At 32.9% G+C, this 17926-nt stretch overlaps 4 protein-coding genes across 15 annotated transcripts in view; 2 read left to right on the top strand and 2 right to left on the bottom strand.

The window, feature by feature from the left end:
- Window positions 1-17926, bottom strand: part of LOC105667715 (gamma-aminobutyric acid receptor alpha-like) — a 93673-nt gene that overhangs the window by 10544 nt on the left and 65203 nt on the right. The window lies entirely within an intron of this gene.
- On the top strand, window positions 477-8235 carry Lcch3 (Ligand-gated chloride channel homolog 3). Of its 3 annotated transcripts, none has more exons than XM_012359672.2 (10): window positions 477-1323; window positions 2425-2624; window positions 3801-3907; window positions 4452-4519; window positions 5104-5249; window positions 5424-5581; window positions 5685-5969; window positions 6296-6526; window positions 6604-6857; window positions 6977-8235. In XM_012359672.2, the coding sequence occupies exons 2-10, from the start codon at window positions 2560-2562 to the stop codon at window positions 7127-7129; spliced, it is 1467 nt and encodes a 488-aa protein (XP_012215095.1). In that variant the 5' UTR covers window positions 477-1323; window positions 2425-2559; the 3' UTR covers window positions 7130-8235. The 3 variants fall into 3 exon arrangements, with proteins under 3 accessions (XP_012215095.1, XP_067209536.1, XP_067209535.1); XM_067353435.1 differs by having other exon boundaries at window positions 2326-2624; XM_067353434.1 differs by lacking the exon at window positions 477-1323 and having other exon boundaries at window positions 1916-2624.
- On the bottom strand, window positions 8556-12665 carry LBR (lamin B receptor). Of its 4 annotated transcripts, none has more exons than XM_067353420.1 (10): window positions 12395-12535; window positions 12005-12217; window positions 11722-11900; window positions 11327-11537; window positions 10975-11243; window positions 10494-10848; window positions 10116-10414; window positions 9786-10033; window positions 9580-9716; window positions 8556-9502 (listed from the first exon to the last, which is right to left on the bottom strand). In XM_067353420.1, exons 3-10 carry the CDS (start codon window positions 11869-11871, stop codon window positions 9219-9221), a joined length of 1953 nt encoding a protein of 650 aa, XP_067209521.1. In that variant the 5' UTR covers window positions 11872-11900; window positions 12005-12217; window positions 12395-12535; the 3' UTR covers window positions 8556-9218. The 4 variants fall into 4 exon arrangements, with proteins under 4 accessions (XP_067209521.1, XP_067209520.1, XP_012215085.2 ...); XM_067353419.1 differs by having other exon boundaries at window positions 12033-12217; XM_012359662.2 differs by lacking the exon at window positions 12005-12217 and having other exon boundaries at window positions 12528-12665.
- LOC105667766 (heat shock factor 2-binding protein-like) lies at window positions 12799-17225 on the top strand. Of its 2 annotated transcripts, none has more exons than XM_012359771.2 (7): window positions 12799-12884; window positions 14158-14336; window positions 14408-14588; window positions 14753-14871; window positions 15069-15173; window positions 15412-15677; window positions 15831-17225. In XM_012359771.2, the coding sequence occupies exons 2-7, from the start codon at window positions 14298-14300 to the stop codon at window positions 16144-16146; spliced, it is 1026 nt and encodes a 341-aa protein (XP_012215194.1). In that variant the 5' UTR covers window positions 12799-12884; window positions 14158-14297; the 3' UTR covers window positions 16147-17225. The 2 variants fall into 2 exon arrangements, with proteins under 2 accessions (XP_012215194.1, XP_067209547.1); XM_067353446.1 differs by lacking the exon at window positions 12799-12884 and adding an exon at window positions 13770-13988.

The following is a 17926-nucleotide window of genomic DNA, read 5'->3' as shown; positions in this document are numbered from 1 at the left end:
TGCTATTCATACTAATTGCAAAAAATATTATAGTCGGGGACTATTTGCGAATATATTGTCAGATTGTATGAAATCATTTTTATTCAAGAATTGAACAAAATGTGAAAAAAACTATTCGATTGAGCGCGCGACTTGTGTTACAAGGAAGTACATGTATCATCAAACTTATTTTTATTCGTCGCCAAGCTTCATCACAATTAATATTAATTGATCAATTTTAGCTACGCAACCCGAAATAACCATCGATCACATTTGCTTCTCTCCGCTCTCCATGCTCGAGGGTTAATGACATCCTCCTTCGTAAAGATACCGGTGGAGATGATGTAACAGTGACGTGATAGTAGTGGTGGGTATTGGATCGGCTTACTATGGAAATCCGATCGCCGACTGTGTGTCACTAGGTCAGCTGAGATAGAGTATACCGTGCATGCGCTCTATGCGTTGGACGGAAGCCCGGGGGAGGGAGGACGACGAAAGACGAGGAAGGACTTGGAGGAACGAAAGAGAGAAGCGTCAAGGCAATTCGAGGGAAAAGAGGGAGATTCGTGCGAGAAGGCGGATAGAGAGTGAAAAGGTGATCGCACGTGAAAAAGAAAATGCGGGTGAGACGGGTCACAGAATTCGTAAAAACGAAAATATAAGAAAAAAAAAAAGAAAGAGAAAGCGAAAGCAAGAGTTGGAATAATAGGAACAGAGATAGCGGGCCGCGTGTAGGGGTGGCAGGCAGGAGCGAGGGGATGTGATTTCCGGAGAGAACACGGGAGAGAGAGAGAGGGAAAGAGAACACGTTTGCGATAAGGGTGTCAAAGAGGGGGAGGGAGGGAAAGAGAGAGGGAGAAGGGGAGAGAAAGAGAGAGAGAGAGAAAGAGAGAGAAATCGACAGTGGATCCGCGTTAGCTACCGAGGGATGAAAGGCAGCAGCCTTCGCGACTCTTGGCGCACGGGAACATCTCGCGCTTTCGTTTCTGCCTGACGACGCTGACGACGTCAACGACGGCGGGGAGTGATGCTGTGCAACGATCGATGACGCGTTCGTGACAGTGCGTTCGAACAGATTCGCGAGTTCAATAGGTGACGCCGAACCGTGATAACGCCGGGCTTCGTAAACGCTGATAACTGTGGGCCCGATGAACGCTGATTGAACAGTGGGCCGATACTCGTGAGATCGCGATCCCGCGATCAATTTCAAGCTTCGATGACGGATCAAAGCACGCGTGAGTGATGAGTCCCATTGACGACGTGATAATCAAGCAGATTCTCATATCTCCGTTTAATCGACTATGAGATTATCGCGCGCGTCGTGACTCTTATCGAATGCAGCAGGTAAGTATTTACATATAATATATGTATCTCAATTAGTGAAAAAGTAAATATACTTATTAGTAAAATGTACAAAATTAACATGCTTAAAGCTCGTAAAAAGATTTTCGTGAATAAACTAAATCCAAAGGTCTTTTTAAGTTAATAAATCAATATTGAAGAACAAATTCATCTCAACATTATTTATGTGGTTTTTCATTACTTCTTATTATAATTCACTGTTTAATATTGAGTGTTTCTAAGGCTATATTACGATATATATAATTGTTGACATAATCTTAATTATTTTTTATGCACGATTATTCAACAAATTATAATAATTATCAAGTATAAAATAATAGTGATAAAGTTCATATTTTTATATCATTAAAGTTTTAAAACATTTATTTACGAATCTGACCACATGTTGCAAAACAAAAGAAACTGAATACTGATAAAGTATTCGCGTAAAGTATCATGTGCATGAAATATTCCCCGTCGTCAATTTAAAACGTCAAAACTAGCATTAATAAAGACAACGGAAGACAGGAAAAAGTTACCCTTGGTCGTCATTTTTTATAAAGTCTAGAGTTTCGTGACTAACAAGATTTTTATCTTGATAACTCAGGAATAACTTCCCCTTAAAAATAACTGTATTAGAAATTTGCAAAAAAGCAAAGTGTACATTTTACACATTTTTCTTTGTCGTTTGAAGCAGACAACGTATAAAGTTCGTAAATGACGATTTCAAACGTGCATAATCTTTGAACGAAAAGTTAATAAAGCACAGGCAATATGCAGAACGTGCATAATAAACTTTCGCCGCAAGACATTTAATTCAACGTGTATTTATTCTTTGAATTTCCGACATATACCACGCGCACATCGTTGCACAGAGTTATTGGTGAGTTAAATCTTTCATATCTTTCTGCACAAAAGTTACGCCGGATAGAACTTATTACGGATGCGGGAGGAGTATTTATGTTTGTCTCATGTGGAATAACTTGAGGGTGCGTGTTTGCGTAGAGAGTGGGAGTACACACGCGTGGAGACCTGGTCACGAGGTCAAGGGCGGCATTGTACGGAAAGGGCTGACGGTGTTCTTCCCTTTATCTATGACTTCAGACCGGCAACGGCGGCAGTGAGCCGGTTACGGGGATGCCGAGGGGATGCGAAGAGATCGCGAGATGACGTTCTCCATCGCGCTCGTCGCAATTTAATAACGCAATCCCGGCCTGAATAACAAAGACGATTGGCAGGATGCTGCCGCGCGGATTCCCGCTGATCGCTCTCTTTTTCGTACAGCTACGTCATCGTGTCATCTGGTGAGCGTTCGCTACTCGAGTCTTCTCCCTACCGTAGAAAATCACAATCGTATAAAAATGCTGTCACTTTTCCCCCTTTTCAGTTATATTGCACATGTGATACGCATACGCGGAATACAGTTTGTGTATTTATGTATCTGTATATACACTGTTTAAGTATACTCTCGTATATCCAAGTTTGGATCTGATAAAAGATGCTTGCAAAAATGTGTGGTTGCTTCTAAATATTAAACCAGAATATTTTTTGATTAAAAAATATTTTATAATATTTTATAAAAAAAATTCAAAAATATTCTTTATAAGTTTCGTATGCTTTAAAGTTGTAATAAAAAAAAGTATTTAAATAATGATGTCACGAGTTAGTTCTGAAAATAATTCGATTGAAGATACATGTATGCAGTAAATATAGTCCAAAAGAAAGCAACATATATACAGAAATGCATTACCATGATTAAATGTAAAAGGAAATAATTAAATACCCGAATTAAGCTCGATGCGCGCGACACGTACGATTATTCGAGCAATCAGAGTCCCAATCAGAGCACTGTACACAAGGAGAAATAATAATGCTCCATTTTCCGGGCAAAAAACGAAGCTGATAATCCTCTCTAAACAACGTTGCATTTGACCGTAATTTTCTTGCTATCTTAGAAGCACTAATCATTCGCTACTTACTCATAACCATAACAAATATTGTGATCGTAAGTAAAATAATCCCTAGAGACCAGACCAGATTGATAGTGTCTGAATCAATAATTGGAAGTAGCTTTGCGATGTGCAATATTATCTTCCTTCCATCCATGATTTTTTCGTTATTAATTTTTAAATTGTTTCATTTCTCGATGTTCTGCACATTTTCGTTACATTATTGCGTAAGTACGATTTGTTACTTTATTAAAGTATTAGACGAGAATGAGTGCTTGAATATGAATACTTATTTTTGTATGAAGGAACATATACTTTATATCTTTTCGTCAGGCCATGTTTAACAGAAATGAATGTCGGAGATGCGAATGTTTCGGTGCATACTTCGCAAAGTGAAATTTTCTGCCATTGCAATATTTATTTGATAGGTTTGACAATATACCGTTTAGCACTTTTTAATGTTTTTATTTCTATTTTAATATTTTTAAGTTCTATCTATAGGTTTTATTTCTGCAATTTTACACTTTGTAGGGCTACTCTAGAGAGCACCGGGATGTCCGATAGACTGGAGAACGTCACGCAGACAATTTCGAGGATACTCGACGGTTACGATATTCGATTAAGGCCGAACTTCGGCGGTAAGTTGTGCATTTATCGATCCTTTCATGCCTTCTGTTAGAAGTTATCTAGCTGATTTTACGCGTGCATATTTTACATAGCAATGTACAACATATATAAAATGAGAAAAACATTCTAGAAAATAAATCAAGCGTTAGAAAAATATATTGCTTAAAAATTAACACTATTAAGAAAGATATACAAAGAAATTTAAGAAAATTACTTAGGTATCGAGCTATATTTAACAAAACAGTTTAGAATAGAACTATCCGCCCGAAGGGGCAGGATAATATAGTATTACAGAAGCTTTTAATGAAGTTTTCCACGCCATTCAACGAGGCGCGATCGCAATCAGCGCTCTTAATCGAACGTGCAACGAGGGGAAGTAATTTGCCGATATTATCAATGGATTAAAACAAGCCCTTAAGCCATTTCTTTTTCCCCTTCTTTTAACAGTTTTTATCACAAACTACTTTAGAAGAAAATAGAAGAATTAAAAATACTCATTTTCTTATATTAATTTTTATATTTAAAAATAAATAAAAGATTATTTGTTACTTAAAGGTGATCCGTTATTAGTCGGAATGGATCTCACCATCGCCAGTTTTGACGCGATCTCAGAAGTTAATATGGTAAGTAAATATAAAAAGTACATACATATATAAGTCTTTTCGATGATGTCTTTTCAATATCTATCCCAAATTATTCGCGCTTATTACACATATATGACAAAATATAAAGTGTTATATATCTCTTTTTGTATCTCAGAAATTTATATTATCATTCATTGTAATTATAAGTGTAAAATGACAGATGCACGTGTTTATATTGAATTTTCGCATCGGATTATTATATGTACGAGCCTCGAAATACTTGTTCTTTCACTGCGATATTTATAATAATCGTCGTCATTTCTAAATTAATTTTTACCTTCAAAACATAAACTATTTTAATAACTGATTGTCAACAGTTTCCTTTTTTCTTCGTTTTTTGACAATATCGGCTCTAAATATATTTTTTATGGCACATAAAATAATTGGTACATATTGGTGCGATAAATTAATCAGAAATCTAAAAAAATTTGAGAGTTGTAAGACACATAAAAATTCAGTAATTATATATAAAAATAAAGTATAAAGCACTCTACGTATAATTTGTTATAATTATTATTAACAATATGTTATACTAGCAATGGTAACCATTATTTGCATCCCAGGATTACACAATAACGATGTATCTAAATCAATATTGGAAAGATGAAAGGCTTGCCTTTTCACACGAAGACGAAACCTTGACGTTAAGTGGCGATTTTGCGGAAAAGATCTGGGTTCCGGATACGTTTTTCGCGAACGACAAAAACAGGTAACTGCGGCAACGAGTAATTTATACGATTTGCTGTACTTGAACCATTTGCTAAAAACATCGGTAACCATTTTATTGCATCTATATATGTATATATTAAAGCTGTACTCTCTTTTAACGTGAGATCTATTTTAATACACTCTGTTTTACCGAATTTTTTTTACTTGTTTGCAGCTTTTTGCACGATGTTACTGAGCGCAACAAGCTCGTTAGATTGTCCGGCGACGGCTCGATCACATATGGTATGAGATTCACAACAACCCTGGCTTGCATGATGGACCTGCACTATTATCCCCTCGATTCGCAAAATTGCACCGTCGAAATCGAAAGCTGTATGTATTCGAATATACGTTTACGATTAAGAAAGAAAGAAGCAAGAAGATAGAACTCTAAAATATAATTTATATGCTCTGAATTATTATTTTGAATATTCAGATGGATACACGGTGCTCGATGTAGTAATGTACTGGAAGGAAACTCCCGTTCGCGGGGTCGAAGAGGCGGAGTTGCCGCAATTTACAATAATCGGCTACGAAACCAACGATCGAAAGGAGAAGCTGGCGACGGGCATTTATCAAAGGCTCTCACTGAGCTTTAAGCTGCAGAGGAACATCGGTTATTTCGTTTTTCAGACATATCTGCCGAGTATACTGATCGTGATGCTAAGCTGGGTTAGCTTCTGGATCAATCACGAAGCTACGAGCGCAAGAGTAGCTCTTGGTAAGATCGAAAATGCAATTTTCTTTCCCCTTCTTTCTCTATTAAATTACGTGTTTCTCATTAAACTTATTTGAATTAATTTAAAATTGTACACACTACTTATAAATCAAGTAAATTTTTCACATTTACGTACTATTACATAGTTACTTTTTTCTTGAATAGACAATTAAATTTCATTAATTTTCTAGATAAATTAAAAATTAGTAAATGCTTTTGTTCCAATTATATAAATGTCTTATCTTTTTAATTTTCTTAAATTTTATCTAAAGGAAAGTTTTCTTCCAAATTAAGATTACAAAATTTGTAACTCATTATTTTTCTTTCAGGTATCACAACCGTGTTGACAATGACAACAATATCGACAGGTGTTAGAAGTTCACTGCCACGGATTAGTTACGTGAAAGCCATCGATATTTATCTGGTAATGTGTTTTGTTTTTGTATTCGCGGCTTTGCTGGAATACGCGGCGGTCAATTATACCTATTGGGGTGCCAGAGCGAAGAAGAAGCCCAAGAAGAAAGAAACCGACGAGAAGAAAGTGCTCTCTTCCAAAACTGGTAACAGATGTTAAGAAAAATTTTTTTGGAATTCTTACATTATTTTTTTCTCTGATTGATCTCCGATTTTATTTTAGGAAGCAAAGCTAGTTCGCCTTTCCCCGGTTCTACAGATGCGGATATTATAGAGCTTCACGACCTCAGAATGTCGCCTCTGCCAAGTATTAGAAATAGGTCAGGCTTAGTCAGCGTTCCGTCAACGCTAGGAGCCGGAAAGGACCATGATCCGGTCAAGTTTCCGCCGAGCTTTCGCATTTCCAGAGGAGCTACTTACAATACGTACACTCGAAATAGCGGTCTCAGATACAGAGGACCGAGATACAAGCCGAAGGTACGTGAAGATATTTTTAACAAATTGTACGAACATTTTGAGAGAATATTTGAAGGAGAACGAAACGATCATTGAGTATAACATCTTAATTATGTTATAATCTTAATTATTTTATATAGGTATTACATGCTATACGTAGAGGAGCTTCTGTGTTACGTGTGTCAATGCCGAAGATCAAGGATGTGAACGTGATAGACAAATATTCGCGAATCATCTTTCCGGTCAGTTTCATGCTGTTCAATGCCGTGTACTGGATCTTCTATTTCCTCTAAGTGGTGAACGGATGTTAAATCGAATTCAATTCGGCCTCATTTGCGCCTAAAAAGGACCAATCGATTCGGGAGGATCCTTTCACATCTTCGAGTACGATCGTCGAACACGATATGTCATACTTTTCACGGGGATGGAAGTCCACCGAATACTAACAGATGATGAAAGTACTGAATCGAAAGTACTGCCACGAAACACTTATGCATAGAAGTAAAACAAACTCGCGGGGGACTCGCGACATCGACAGCATCTATAAAATTTTCGTTAATTCACGATTTCTTGTTATTAGAAAGTATATAAATACAGCGACATGCACAAACAACAATATGTTCCTAATGAAGCATAAGAGCTTTGTCGTATGTGCTATATGAAAACAAGACGCGTAAATTTGACAAAGTTTGTGAAATCGAGAAGCGAAATGTATCGGAACAAAATACTTGCACTCGCCATGATAAAAGTGATCTACATCTTAGGAATAAATAGACTTCTCCGGTGTATTACATCATATTTTTTTCTCGTATATCAAAAAATAATATTTAATAATTTAACAATATATATTTAAAATATCCTTTTATTTATATTATTTTAATTTGTTTTGTAATAGTAAAACTTATAATTACTTTGTATAAGCTGATATAATAAAGTGTATGCATACTTTTCTCATATTTGTAATGTAAATGACTTTCAAAAGCGCTAGTTCATTTACGTAAAACGGTTCTCTGAATCTCAATCCCGCAAAATAGATTTAAGATCCATGTCGAAAATGCGAAATCGACAAATTATTCGCACGATTAATCGCGCGTTTATTGCAAATAGATATGCAGATGTTTATGCGTACATTTGCTTCTACTATTTTATAAAATCGAAACATATACGCAGTCCAGAAAAATTTTTATTTTTTAGAGGAAGATAGTAAGATTGATTCAGATACATGATGATTTATAGTGTGAGAATACTCAAACTTCAGTTTAAAAATTATATTACAGATAAACAGATCGAATATGGATACATTTTTAACTATTCACTTTAAGGAAAATTGTTTTTATAGCAATTTAGATGTACATGTATATATACGCGAGCAGTTTAATAAAAAATAAGTGTATGAACATTTCTACATATATTATTAACGATCCATCTAAAATTTCAATCTGTTTAATGCGTTTGTGTTAGAGTAATATTCTTTTTCTTTTCTTATTTATGGCTTTCTGTCTCTTCTATAATTCTCAAACATATTAATCATCGATAGAAATTAGTTCAGTTCAATTTATCTCTTATAAATTGTTTTGATAACTAGTCCTTAAAGAATAAGCAATTTCCTCCAAAACTAAAATATATAATTAATTGTGCCATAATAGCAAAGCAAAAACATATAATTGCAAACTATTGGTGGAAAAACCCTCATTAGAATGCAGAATAAATATGAGAGAATAGATGATAATATATATTTTATTTGATGTGTTTTTTAAATCTACTTATTAATCTCAGGTGATATAGATATATAGGTGTGATATAGATATATAACGTATATAAAAGTATAAAACATCTTAATTAATCTATGTTCTCAAATTGTAATGCTCGATATTACAGGCACATGTCTTAACACCACTACGTATTTCGTACATCTATATCTATGCTTTTATATATATATATATATATTCCTTATACTTATTTTAAAATACATACTTATTTAAAATACATAAAATTTCCCCATTCAATAAAACGTTAATGTATCATTTTGTTTGTTTTTCTATCGTGTTGATGATTTTTCTATCATCATCACTTCTACCATCATACTAATCAATCATACTAATAATTCTTCATTTTATAATTAAATCTTATCTTAAATATAATGCATAATATTATATATCTCTCAATATTATCAAAATATTTTTGGTTCTTAAGATTCTACATTTGTATATTTCATAATACTACTATATCACTATATCTTGTAATAAAAATATTGCAAAATATACGATTAGAGAGATCCTATAAGATATTTAATGAGCATTCAGGGCATTTTCAAGAAAACTTCGATATATATGTATAATTTCATACTTAAAAATACTTACCTTGCTAACGCACTCTATTGCTTTAAAATATATACTTCATGATCATGTACTTTACGCGCAAACAGTATTGCTCCCATGCATATCCATATCGCATCTGACAACGTCTATTATCTCTTATAGCTCTATAAGCCAAAGTTAACATGCAACAGATCGCTGCATAATATGGGAGAACGTCACATGTAAAAATAATGCAAGCGATAGACCATTGCATTATAATGTCACCTAAATAATTCGGATGTCTCACATGGCCCCACAAACCAGATAACATAAGTTTCTTTCCACGTGACGTAGGAATAGTCTCCAAATCTATAAATCCCAAGAACAAGTTTATATTAGTAAAAAAAAAAAAGAGAAAAAAAAAGTAATTATGTTTTTATACGTACAAGGTACAGTCGGTGAAACAGGATTCTTTCGGAATTCGTCTTTTTGCGAATTGCTAGCTCTATACAGTTTATATCCTATTAAAAAGCCCAAGGCGCATACAAACAAAGCAGTTCCGACAAAGTAATTCAGTTTTATTCTGAAAGTACATAAAACAGAGATTAGAATATTACAGTTACTTGTCAATTAACTTGTTAGTTTTACTTACTTCTGATACAATATGAATCTTGTTGTAAGAGTTGTCAAAAATGGATATAGTAAGTGACTGATGCATGTCATGTATCCAGTTCCTTCGTACATTATTGTAAAAGACGTAAAAATAGCAGCTTCATATATTAATCCATCAACAATATAAAACAGTTGCAAGACGATAGCCAACAATGCAGCTGCATGAACTTGCTCAATACTTTTTACATTGCCAAAAATTTTAATTGCGACAGCCGCATTCACAATCAACTGCAAAACAAAAAGAATAATTGTAACGGTTATTTATATTAAATTTGTTTTTGTAGGAAAAAAGATACAAAATAATAATTACCGTGCCAATGAGAGAAGCTCGTATTAACAGCAGTTTAATATCCAAAGCACCAATTCGTGGATTAATCTCTCTTCCCTGCCAAAAATTGTATATCATGCTATTCGTTGATGCGTATATATTAAGATTGGCTACCGGAGCTCTTCCTGCCTTGATATATAATCCCAATGCTAAAATTGTGCCCACAAGCCAGCCACTGACAGACAACTGTACAATATTATTCAAAATATAATCACTGACTGGAATATTTTTGTACACACATATACCGAAAACAGCAACCATCAATATAATGCTTAAAAAACCTGAAAATTAAAAAAAATATTATTAAGATTAGAAATAGTAACAAAATTAAAAATAAAGGCCACAATATTAAGTATGTACCATTTATGCGATATTGAAGTCTTCCGATTTTACTGTGCTGTCCATCCACAATTTTCCCAATAGGTATAATCGATATGCAAGCCAGTAAGACTAAAAATGCTGCATAAGCCAACAAGCTATACAAATTTATGTAAAATTCCAAATCAGTAGTAAGTTTCACATAAGCAGATTTGCACTGCTCTTTAGAGCACAAGAGTTGCGGTAAGATAACAGACGCCGGTAATATAAATATAAGGAAAAAAGTCCCGATCCAACCACCCCATTCTTGCGGTTTGTCGACTCTATACATGTCTTTGTCAAGTTTCATTTTCTCCCATTTTTCGTTCTCTTGCGACAACAAAAATTTTTTCAGATCCTGAAATAATTCTTAATATATAAATTGTTATATCATATAAACTATCTCATAATATTTCCTTTATCACAAAAAATATGAGAAAGAAGAGTTGTATACATATATTGATATTATATTATTGAAATTTACTTCATCTCGTTGCACTGAATATCCTCTTTCTTTTTCTTCTTGAAGATATTCAGATACATAATTTTTCCTCTCCACCGGAAGTGAGACAGCTCTATCAACATTTCTTGTTACAAGTGGCTTATGAATCTGTTCCACCTTGAGACTTGACAATCGCGCTGATCTACGCGTTACTGTACTACTATCCTTCAAGCGGTGTTGCAGAGGCAAAGTCTCTGGACTCTGGCTTAATGATTTTGTTTCGCTTCCTTCTTTGTGGTTGCTCATTTTATCTGCTCATTAATCAGAACAAAGTTGCATTACTAGAAATATCATTACTAGAGTAGCAAATAAAAAATAGCAAATATATGCTTACCTTCGATATCTATACGTGAGAGAGATATTTTAGCTTGACGCGTGCTACGAATAGGCAATTTCCTAGACGTAGTCGATGGCGATCTTCCAGGTGATCTACCAGATCTGGCTGGTGATCGTCTACTTGGAGACTTCCTGCTAGGAGAATATCTTGAAGGACTTTTTGTTACTCTGCTGCTTGATCTGACTGCAGTTCTTCCTACTCTCTCATACTTAAGCGATAAAAAAAGAATGCATATTAATATATGTATGTCATCATTTTAATGCATAATTCCTATGCAGAATATATCTTTAGATAAGAAAAAAAACACAACTGGAATTTTGAATTTATTCTACATTCTTCTTAAATATATTTATGTATTTGATAGTGCATTTTTATCAAATGCTAATAATTACCTTTATATCATTTTCTCGAACTGTATGCTCAATGCCAGTTTCAAATTGTATTTTGTAACGATCACCTCTGACATTAAGAATTCTCCCTTTATAATATTCAGAAGTATTTGGATGCTTCGCAAGAACTTGCTCACCTTCGGTAAACTTCATTGTGCACGAAGTTTGTAGAGTTTAATATTCTAAGAATCATAGGATTAAAAAGAAAAGATAATTTATGATTGTTAATTAACTAGCTTTAGACAAACATACTCATACATATTCATACATACTCATACATACTCACACACACTCACACACATATATATACATACATATATATATAGGGTGTTTCATAATTCAAACCCAAGTATTTCTAGATCTATATTCATAAAACATTTCTTTATAATTCTGCTCATAGAACAAATTGGCAAAATTAACTGTTTTACTTTAGAGCATTTTGTATATAGTGTAAATAATAAAATGATCAATATCAATATATTATATATTCGACAATAATCTAGAAGAACAAAATAATTCGTTTAATTAAACAGATTTCATCCAGATTTAATACAATTATAGTTTCAAAACGATTCATTATTGTTTCATACATATATAAGAACCGTTATAGATATTTATATAACATAAAAATTCTTTCGATTGAAAAATATAGATACCGCCCAAGTTTCATAATTACCTGAAGGTATGTAAACTGTCGGAATTGGAAGGAAGTCGCGGGAAAGCGTCTTTTGCACGCTTTTTTGGTTGGTTTAATCGTGAATTAAACGCAAACGTATTACGATCGGAATACAATTCACTGTGAAACTTACGTATGATTCTGAACGGTTGGTGTTCTACTCTGCAGATATCCACGTCTGAAAAATAATAAAACTTCCACAAGTCGCGAGGTTACGCTTGATACAACTCTGATGCATCATAATATGTACACGATCAACGCGCGACTGGAGGCACGCTATGCGTTCCGAAATGCATCCACTGCACGCCACGCGGGAAACCAACTTACCGTTACGTCGGTGGGCGCGTTCACATTTTGCGACTCGGCTAACTTCCTCGCCCATATAATATTTGCATACGTTGCAGAATATCAAGTCGAACGCACTTTATCTTATCTCGATGAACGGAAACTGCGCTACAGCAAAACTTGCATCGATAAGCAATTTTACACGGTGAACACTTATTACAGTAAATTTTGAACTTTATATTATTCTAAAAGCTAAAAATATTTAACAAATTTTTCAATATAAATTTTTCAATTATTTGTAAAACTTCAGTGTTTATGAATATCAATGACATCAATGGTAAAATGGCAATAAAACCAATGCAAATTGTTTATACTATTTTAATTGTGTTTAATAAAGTTGGTTTGACAAATACTTCGATCGTTTTTCGATTATCTCTTCATTATATTTCTATCTAATATCTATTATTGATAAGATTAAAAAATTATAATAGATATTACATATATAAAAATATTATACACTGAGAAAATAGAGTCGAATAAAATGACCGAAATGTTGGTTAGATAATATCAAATCAATTTTATATATTATACAATTAACATAACACGAACAACTTATGCTAATTTTATTGCCCATTTAACAAAACATTCAAGTTTTCTCCATTTTTTATTACTTGTACCTCTTATAAAACTTTCCATTAGTTTTTATAAAAAATGTTGAATTAATAAAATGTGTTATAAATAAGAAATACTTAATAAAAAATAATTTAACTGAATCACTCTATGAATTATAACACATTGTGTGATATTATGATTCATGTACATTCTGTGGTGTTATCGGAATTATTATTCAAATATATTTTAAGAGAAATTCGACATATAATAATAATTTAATACAAATAATAAATAATGATTTTTTGATGATTAAGCCTCCTATTCTGCAATCTTTAACGATGTCGTTATGTATCACTGCGTAGGTTTTTTGTATCACGTAATAGCTGCGCAATTATACATAACGACATCGTTAAAAGTTACAGAATAGGCTTAAACAATAAATTTTCAGAAGCACACCTTTAGAATATATCTGAAAATTTAAACATAAATTTCGTGTTTCTTTTTTGTTAAAATTACACATACCTACTTAATTGTACTGTCTACATAATAGGTTTAAACGCAATAGAAATCAGAACCGCGGTCGCAAAGCAAATTGTAATTTTTTAAATATATTAAATATCACAATGTTATATTACAAATTTTTATGAAAATCAAGCAGATAATTAATTAATTATTTCGAATTAATATGTCAAATATGGTATGTCCTCATTTATATGTGACTTTTGTAATCTTCAATGCTTATTTATGCTTTCAATTTATAGATTCATATTTTTAATTTCTTATTATAAATATTATGTTATATGCAGAAAAACAGTAAATATAAGTATAAGATAATATCGCTATATTAATGGCAAAATTAATTATAGGTTACGGAAATATTAACAGCAGTTGTGACATCATAAGAACATTTATAACCTTAACCTAATTTTATAAATGATCTAAAAAATATTTGTACACAACAATTGCAAGTACACCGCTATTCTTCTTCAATAACACAGAAGCACAGATGGACGAAATTAATTTCGAAAATGAACATGAACTTTTAGTATGTATTTTGCTTAGTACTTATCGTTATGCAGAAATTTATTTTATTTCTCTTTAAATTTCTACTTTCAGAATTCTTTGGAAACAATTTTAAGTTCCACTGAATGTAATCTTCACGAATATATAGACGACATTCCGCAAATGTTTGCGATTAACAACTTCAATCCTGAAGTTCATAAGACGGAAACAAACGGAGAAGGAATGCATACACTTTTTAATAACTTTTCAACATCGTGTGTTGATGCATCAAAAGGTTATATTTCTTATAACAAAATAACATTTTTTAACACATTTTACATAAATAAATACGTTCAAAAAACAGTACAGCTGATTACTTTATAATACGTTTTATACACTTTACATAAAATTTTGTTATATTTTTCTTTAATAAAAAATAAATATCGTATTTATTTATAGATAATGCTAAAGAAATGTTAGTGTTAGAATCAAAATGTGAACAGCTAGGTGCTCAAGTTGAAAATTTGACAAAAGAAAAGAAAATTGCATTTGAGGAAATAGAACGTTTGAAAGATCAGGTAAAATCTTATTATTTTATTTTCGTGGATTAATTTCATTTAATTAATGCATTTTATTGTTTTTAGTAGCAAGGATCAAGCTACGAATGTTTTTTATTAATTCAAAAATACTTTTAAAAATTTTGCAAGTATTTTTATGTTACCCATGTTTTAAAAATGCCATTTGTTAATTTACTTTCGCCTTTACTTCCATCCAGATATCAAATCAAAGTACTTATTGCACAAACCTTGGTGCAGTGTTAGGTAACTTGACATGGCGTGCTTCTAAATTGCCACAAATTGTCGATATTTGGTTATCGAGCGTAAGTATAAAATTGATATATAGAATTGAAAACTTTAAGTAAAAGAACATAATACATTATGAAATTTTTTATACTTGAAATATATAAAAGCTTTTAAAGATAGAAAGACACTACAAGTCTTTACATTTTTTAAAACTTTTCTATCGTGCAATTCTTTTAGATTTTATATTATATTGTGAGCAAATTATTAAATATATTAATACAATTTTTCAACGTTTTTCTCTCTTTTTTTTTATAGTTTCAGAACAAAATAGGAGAATTCTTGTCGATAGTAAATGGCACTTTTGGAGCGTTTATTAGCATTTATAAAAGTGCATTCCCTCCAACGAGCAATGTTGAATATCAATTTGTAATGGGGCTCCTCGGTATTATCACAAACATATCCGCGAATCCGGAGGGTCGTGAATTTTTAATTACAAATTCCAATGGAAAGGAATTCGTGCAGAAGATAATTAAACTAACGCCTGAATTGCCATCAACTCCCGAAGCGTTATCTTTAAAAAGGTACATATATGCATTAATAAATTATCCTATCGTATTTCTAAAGTTGTCTTCACCTTTGCATTGCAAATTTTATCTTTGTTCTTTTTGATATCTTTTCACTTGAAAAAAGAAACCTTATGAAACACTATGTTAACAAGCACAGTTGCTTTACAGATTGGTGCTAATGATTCTGTACAACGTGAGTATGAATAAGACCGGCTTGCAATATCTGCTCAAATTGCGAGTAGGAGATGTGCTAAATCACTATTTAGAAGCTGAATCGTCCTCGGAAGAAATGCAGCTACTCTGTCTTCGTGTTTTACAGTCTATCACTTACGATCTTACAGAGCCGAAATACATTCATGATCTGATCACGACAATCTCGATGAAAAAAATCGAGACAATGACGCTTTCGAAACGAGATGACATAAGCGGTGTAGCAAAAAAAGTCATTAAGCATTTAGGAGACAGTCGAAAAATTGCAAAATAATATCAATATGTTAAAATTAAATTAATTCTTTGCAAAATATTTTTTATATGGCTCATATAAAAAAAATATGTATAAGTAATTATAATGCATAAATTTCTTCATAAGAGATCGCCACAATTAAAGTGCTTATAAAAATAAGCATGTAATTATGCGCCTAATAAGTAAACAATTGAATATCTTAAATCAAGTTTTTGAGTTTTATGAGATGGTCTCATTAAGTGAATTTTTTTTTTAATGTACTGACACTGTCATAATTATGACATACATGACAATACTAAGATTTTGTTAATTAAATATTTTTCAATACGTCCATTGTGTATCAATATTCGTTAAGTCTTAATTTCAATTTTTGTTTTTTTAAATAATACCGATTATCAAAATTACGTTATATATATTAGAGGACTCTTTACTGCTTCAAACTTTTAAGCGTGTTTCCACTATCATTATATCCAATAATAGATTATTACCGGACTACTCCTTGCAACATATGTTCGTGGTTATCGCGGGGGTTGTCGAGGATATCGATCTGCAAAGAGCAGGAACAAAATGAAGCGATCGCACAAGACCGCGAAGTGCTTTACAACGGCAAGTCGGTATTATATAAGTCAGTAATAACTTCAATAATGGCCGTCTAAATGTTAATAAATAACTTATACAGTAATAAAGTTAGTTGCTCTTGAGTAACCAAGTTCCTTACGATTAAAATTAAAATTTGTAATACAATGTTTTATTTATTAAAATTCTGGTAGATGAAATTCTATCGCCGTAACTCAAATTTATTAATTTCACAATAAACTATTTTTGTCTGCTCCTTATAACAATTTATTCAAGAAGGAAGACACGTCAGTGTACACCGACCTAGCAGGTGTATCAAGCTAATGACCGATCGTTCCAAATAAAACTTGGCGTGTATTTTCATAGAAAGGTTACAATATTATGCAATAATCGTGCATAATTATTTAAATATTTCGTGTGTAACTTGAAAACAGTTTTGCAAAATATTGCAGACAAAATAAAAATGTCATTGTTATATTAATTCTAACTTTCGCGATAGTCTAATTTCTCTGTAAGAGAATAGTATATGTTTACATACTATTCTCTCTAGTGTATTAATAAATCATAATAATTTATTTAAAGAGCAAATATAATTTGTACTTGTACACATCAATGACATTTTAAGAAGATACCTTTCCTCATCAGGTTGAAAAGCAAAAAATAATTTATCTTATATCTTTGAATAGGTATACGTAATTAGCATATCTAGAGCTAACAACTAAGGAGAAAATAACTTTTCTAATTTCTCTGTGAAATATATGATATTATGCGGCAAATAGTATATACAGGGTTGTACGCAGTACAATAAAAATATGTTCAATCTGAACAAATTTACCTCTTTTAGGATAATTCACCATTATTTTGTGTTTTCGCGTCTTTTCTCTATCTCTTTCTCTTAAATTTTTCTATTTTTTATTCAGGCAAAAATCTCCTCGAATAACGTATTCTTTACGTCCGTTACTGAACTTACTCGAAAGGCATTCAAATTCCGCGAATGTACTTTTCGTTGATTTTCCCGTGGACGTTCCTGGTCGCTGCGGTCGGATATCGACCTGCGACGCGAATTTGCACGCGAGCGGGCGTGCGCGTGGTCTGCGGAGATCGCACCGGAGCGCGGCGCGACGCCGCGACGCCGGGCGTTCGGGGATTGGCGCGCGGAGAAGCGCGACGACGGGGGTGCAGGTAGGCGCGCGCCGCGTCGGGACGTCGGCGTCCGACGTCGCTC

The sequence above is a fragment of the Linepithema humile genome, chromosome 4, assembly GCF_040581485.1.
Source record: "Linepithema humile isolate Giens D197 chromosome 4, Lhum_UNIL_v1.0, whole genome shotgun sequence".
NCBI lineage: Eukaryota > Metazoa > Arthropoda > Insecta > Hymenoptera > Formicidae > Linepithema > Linepithema humile.
This window is presented reverse-complemented; position numbering and strand designations above follow the sequence as displayed.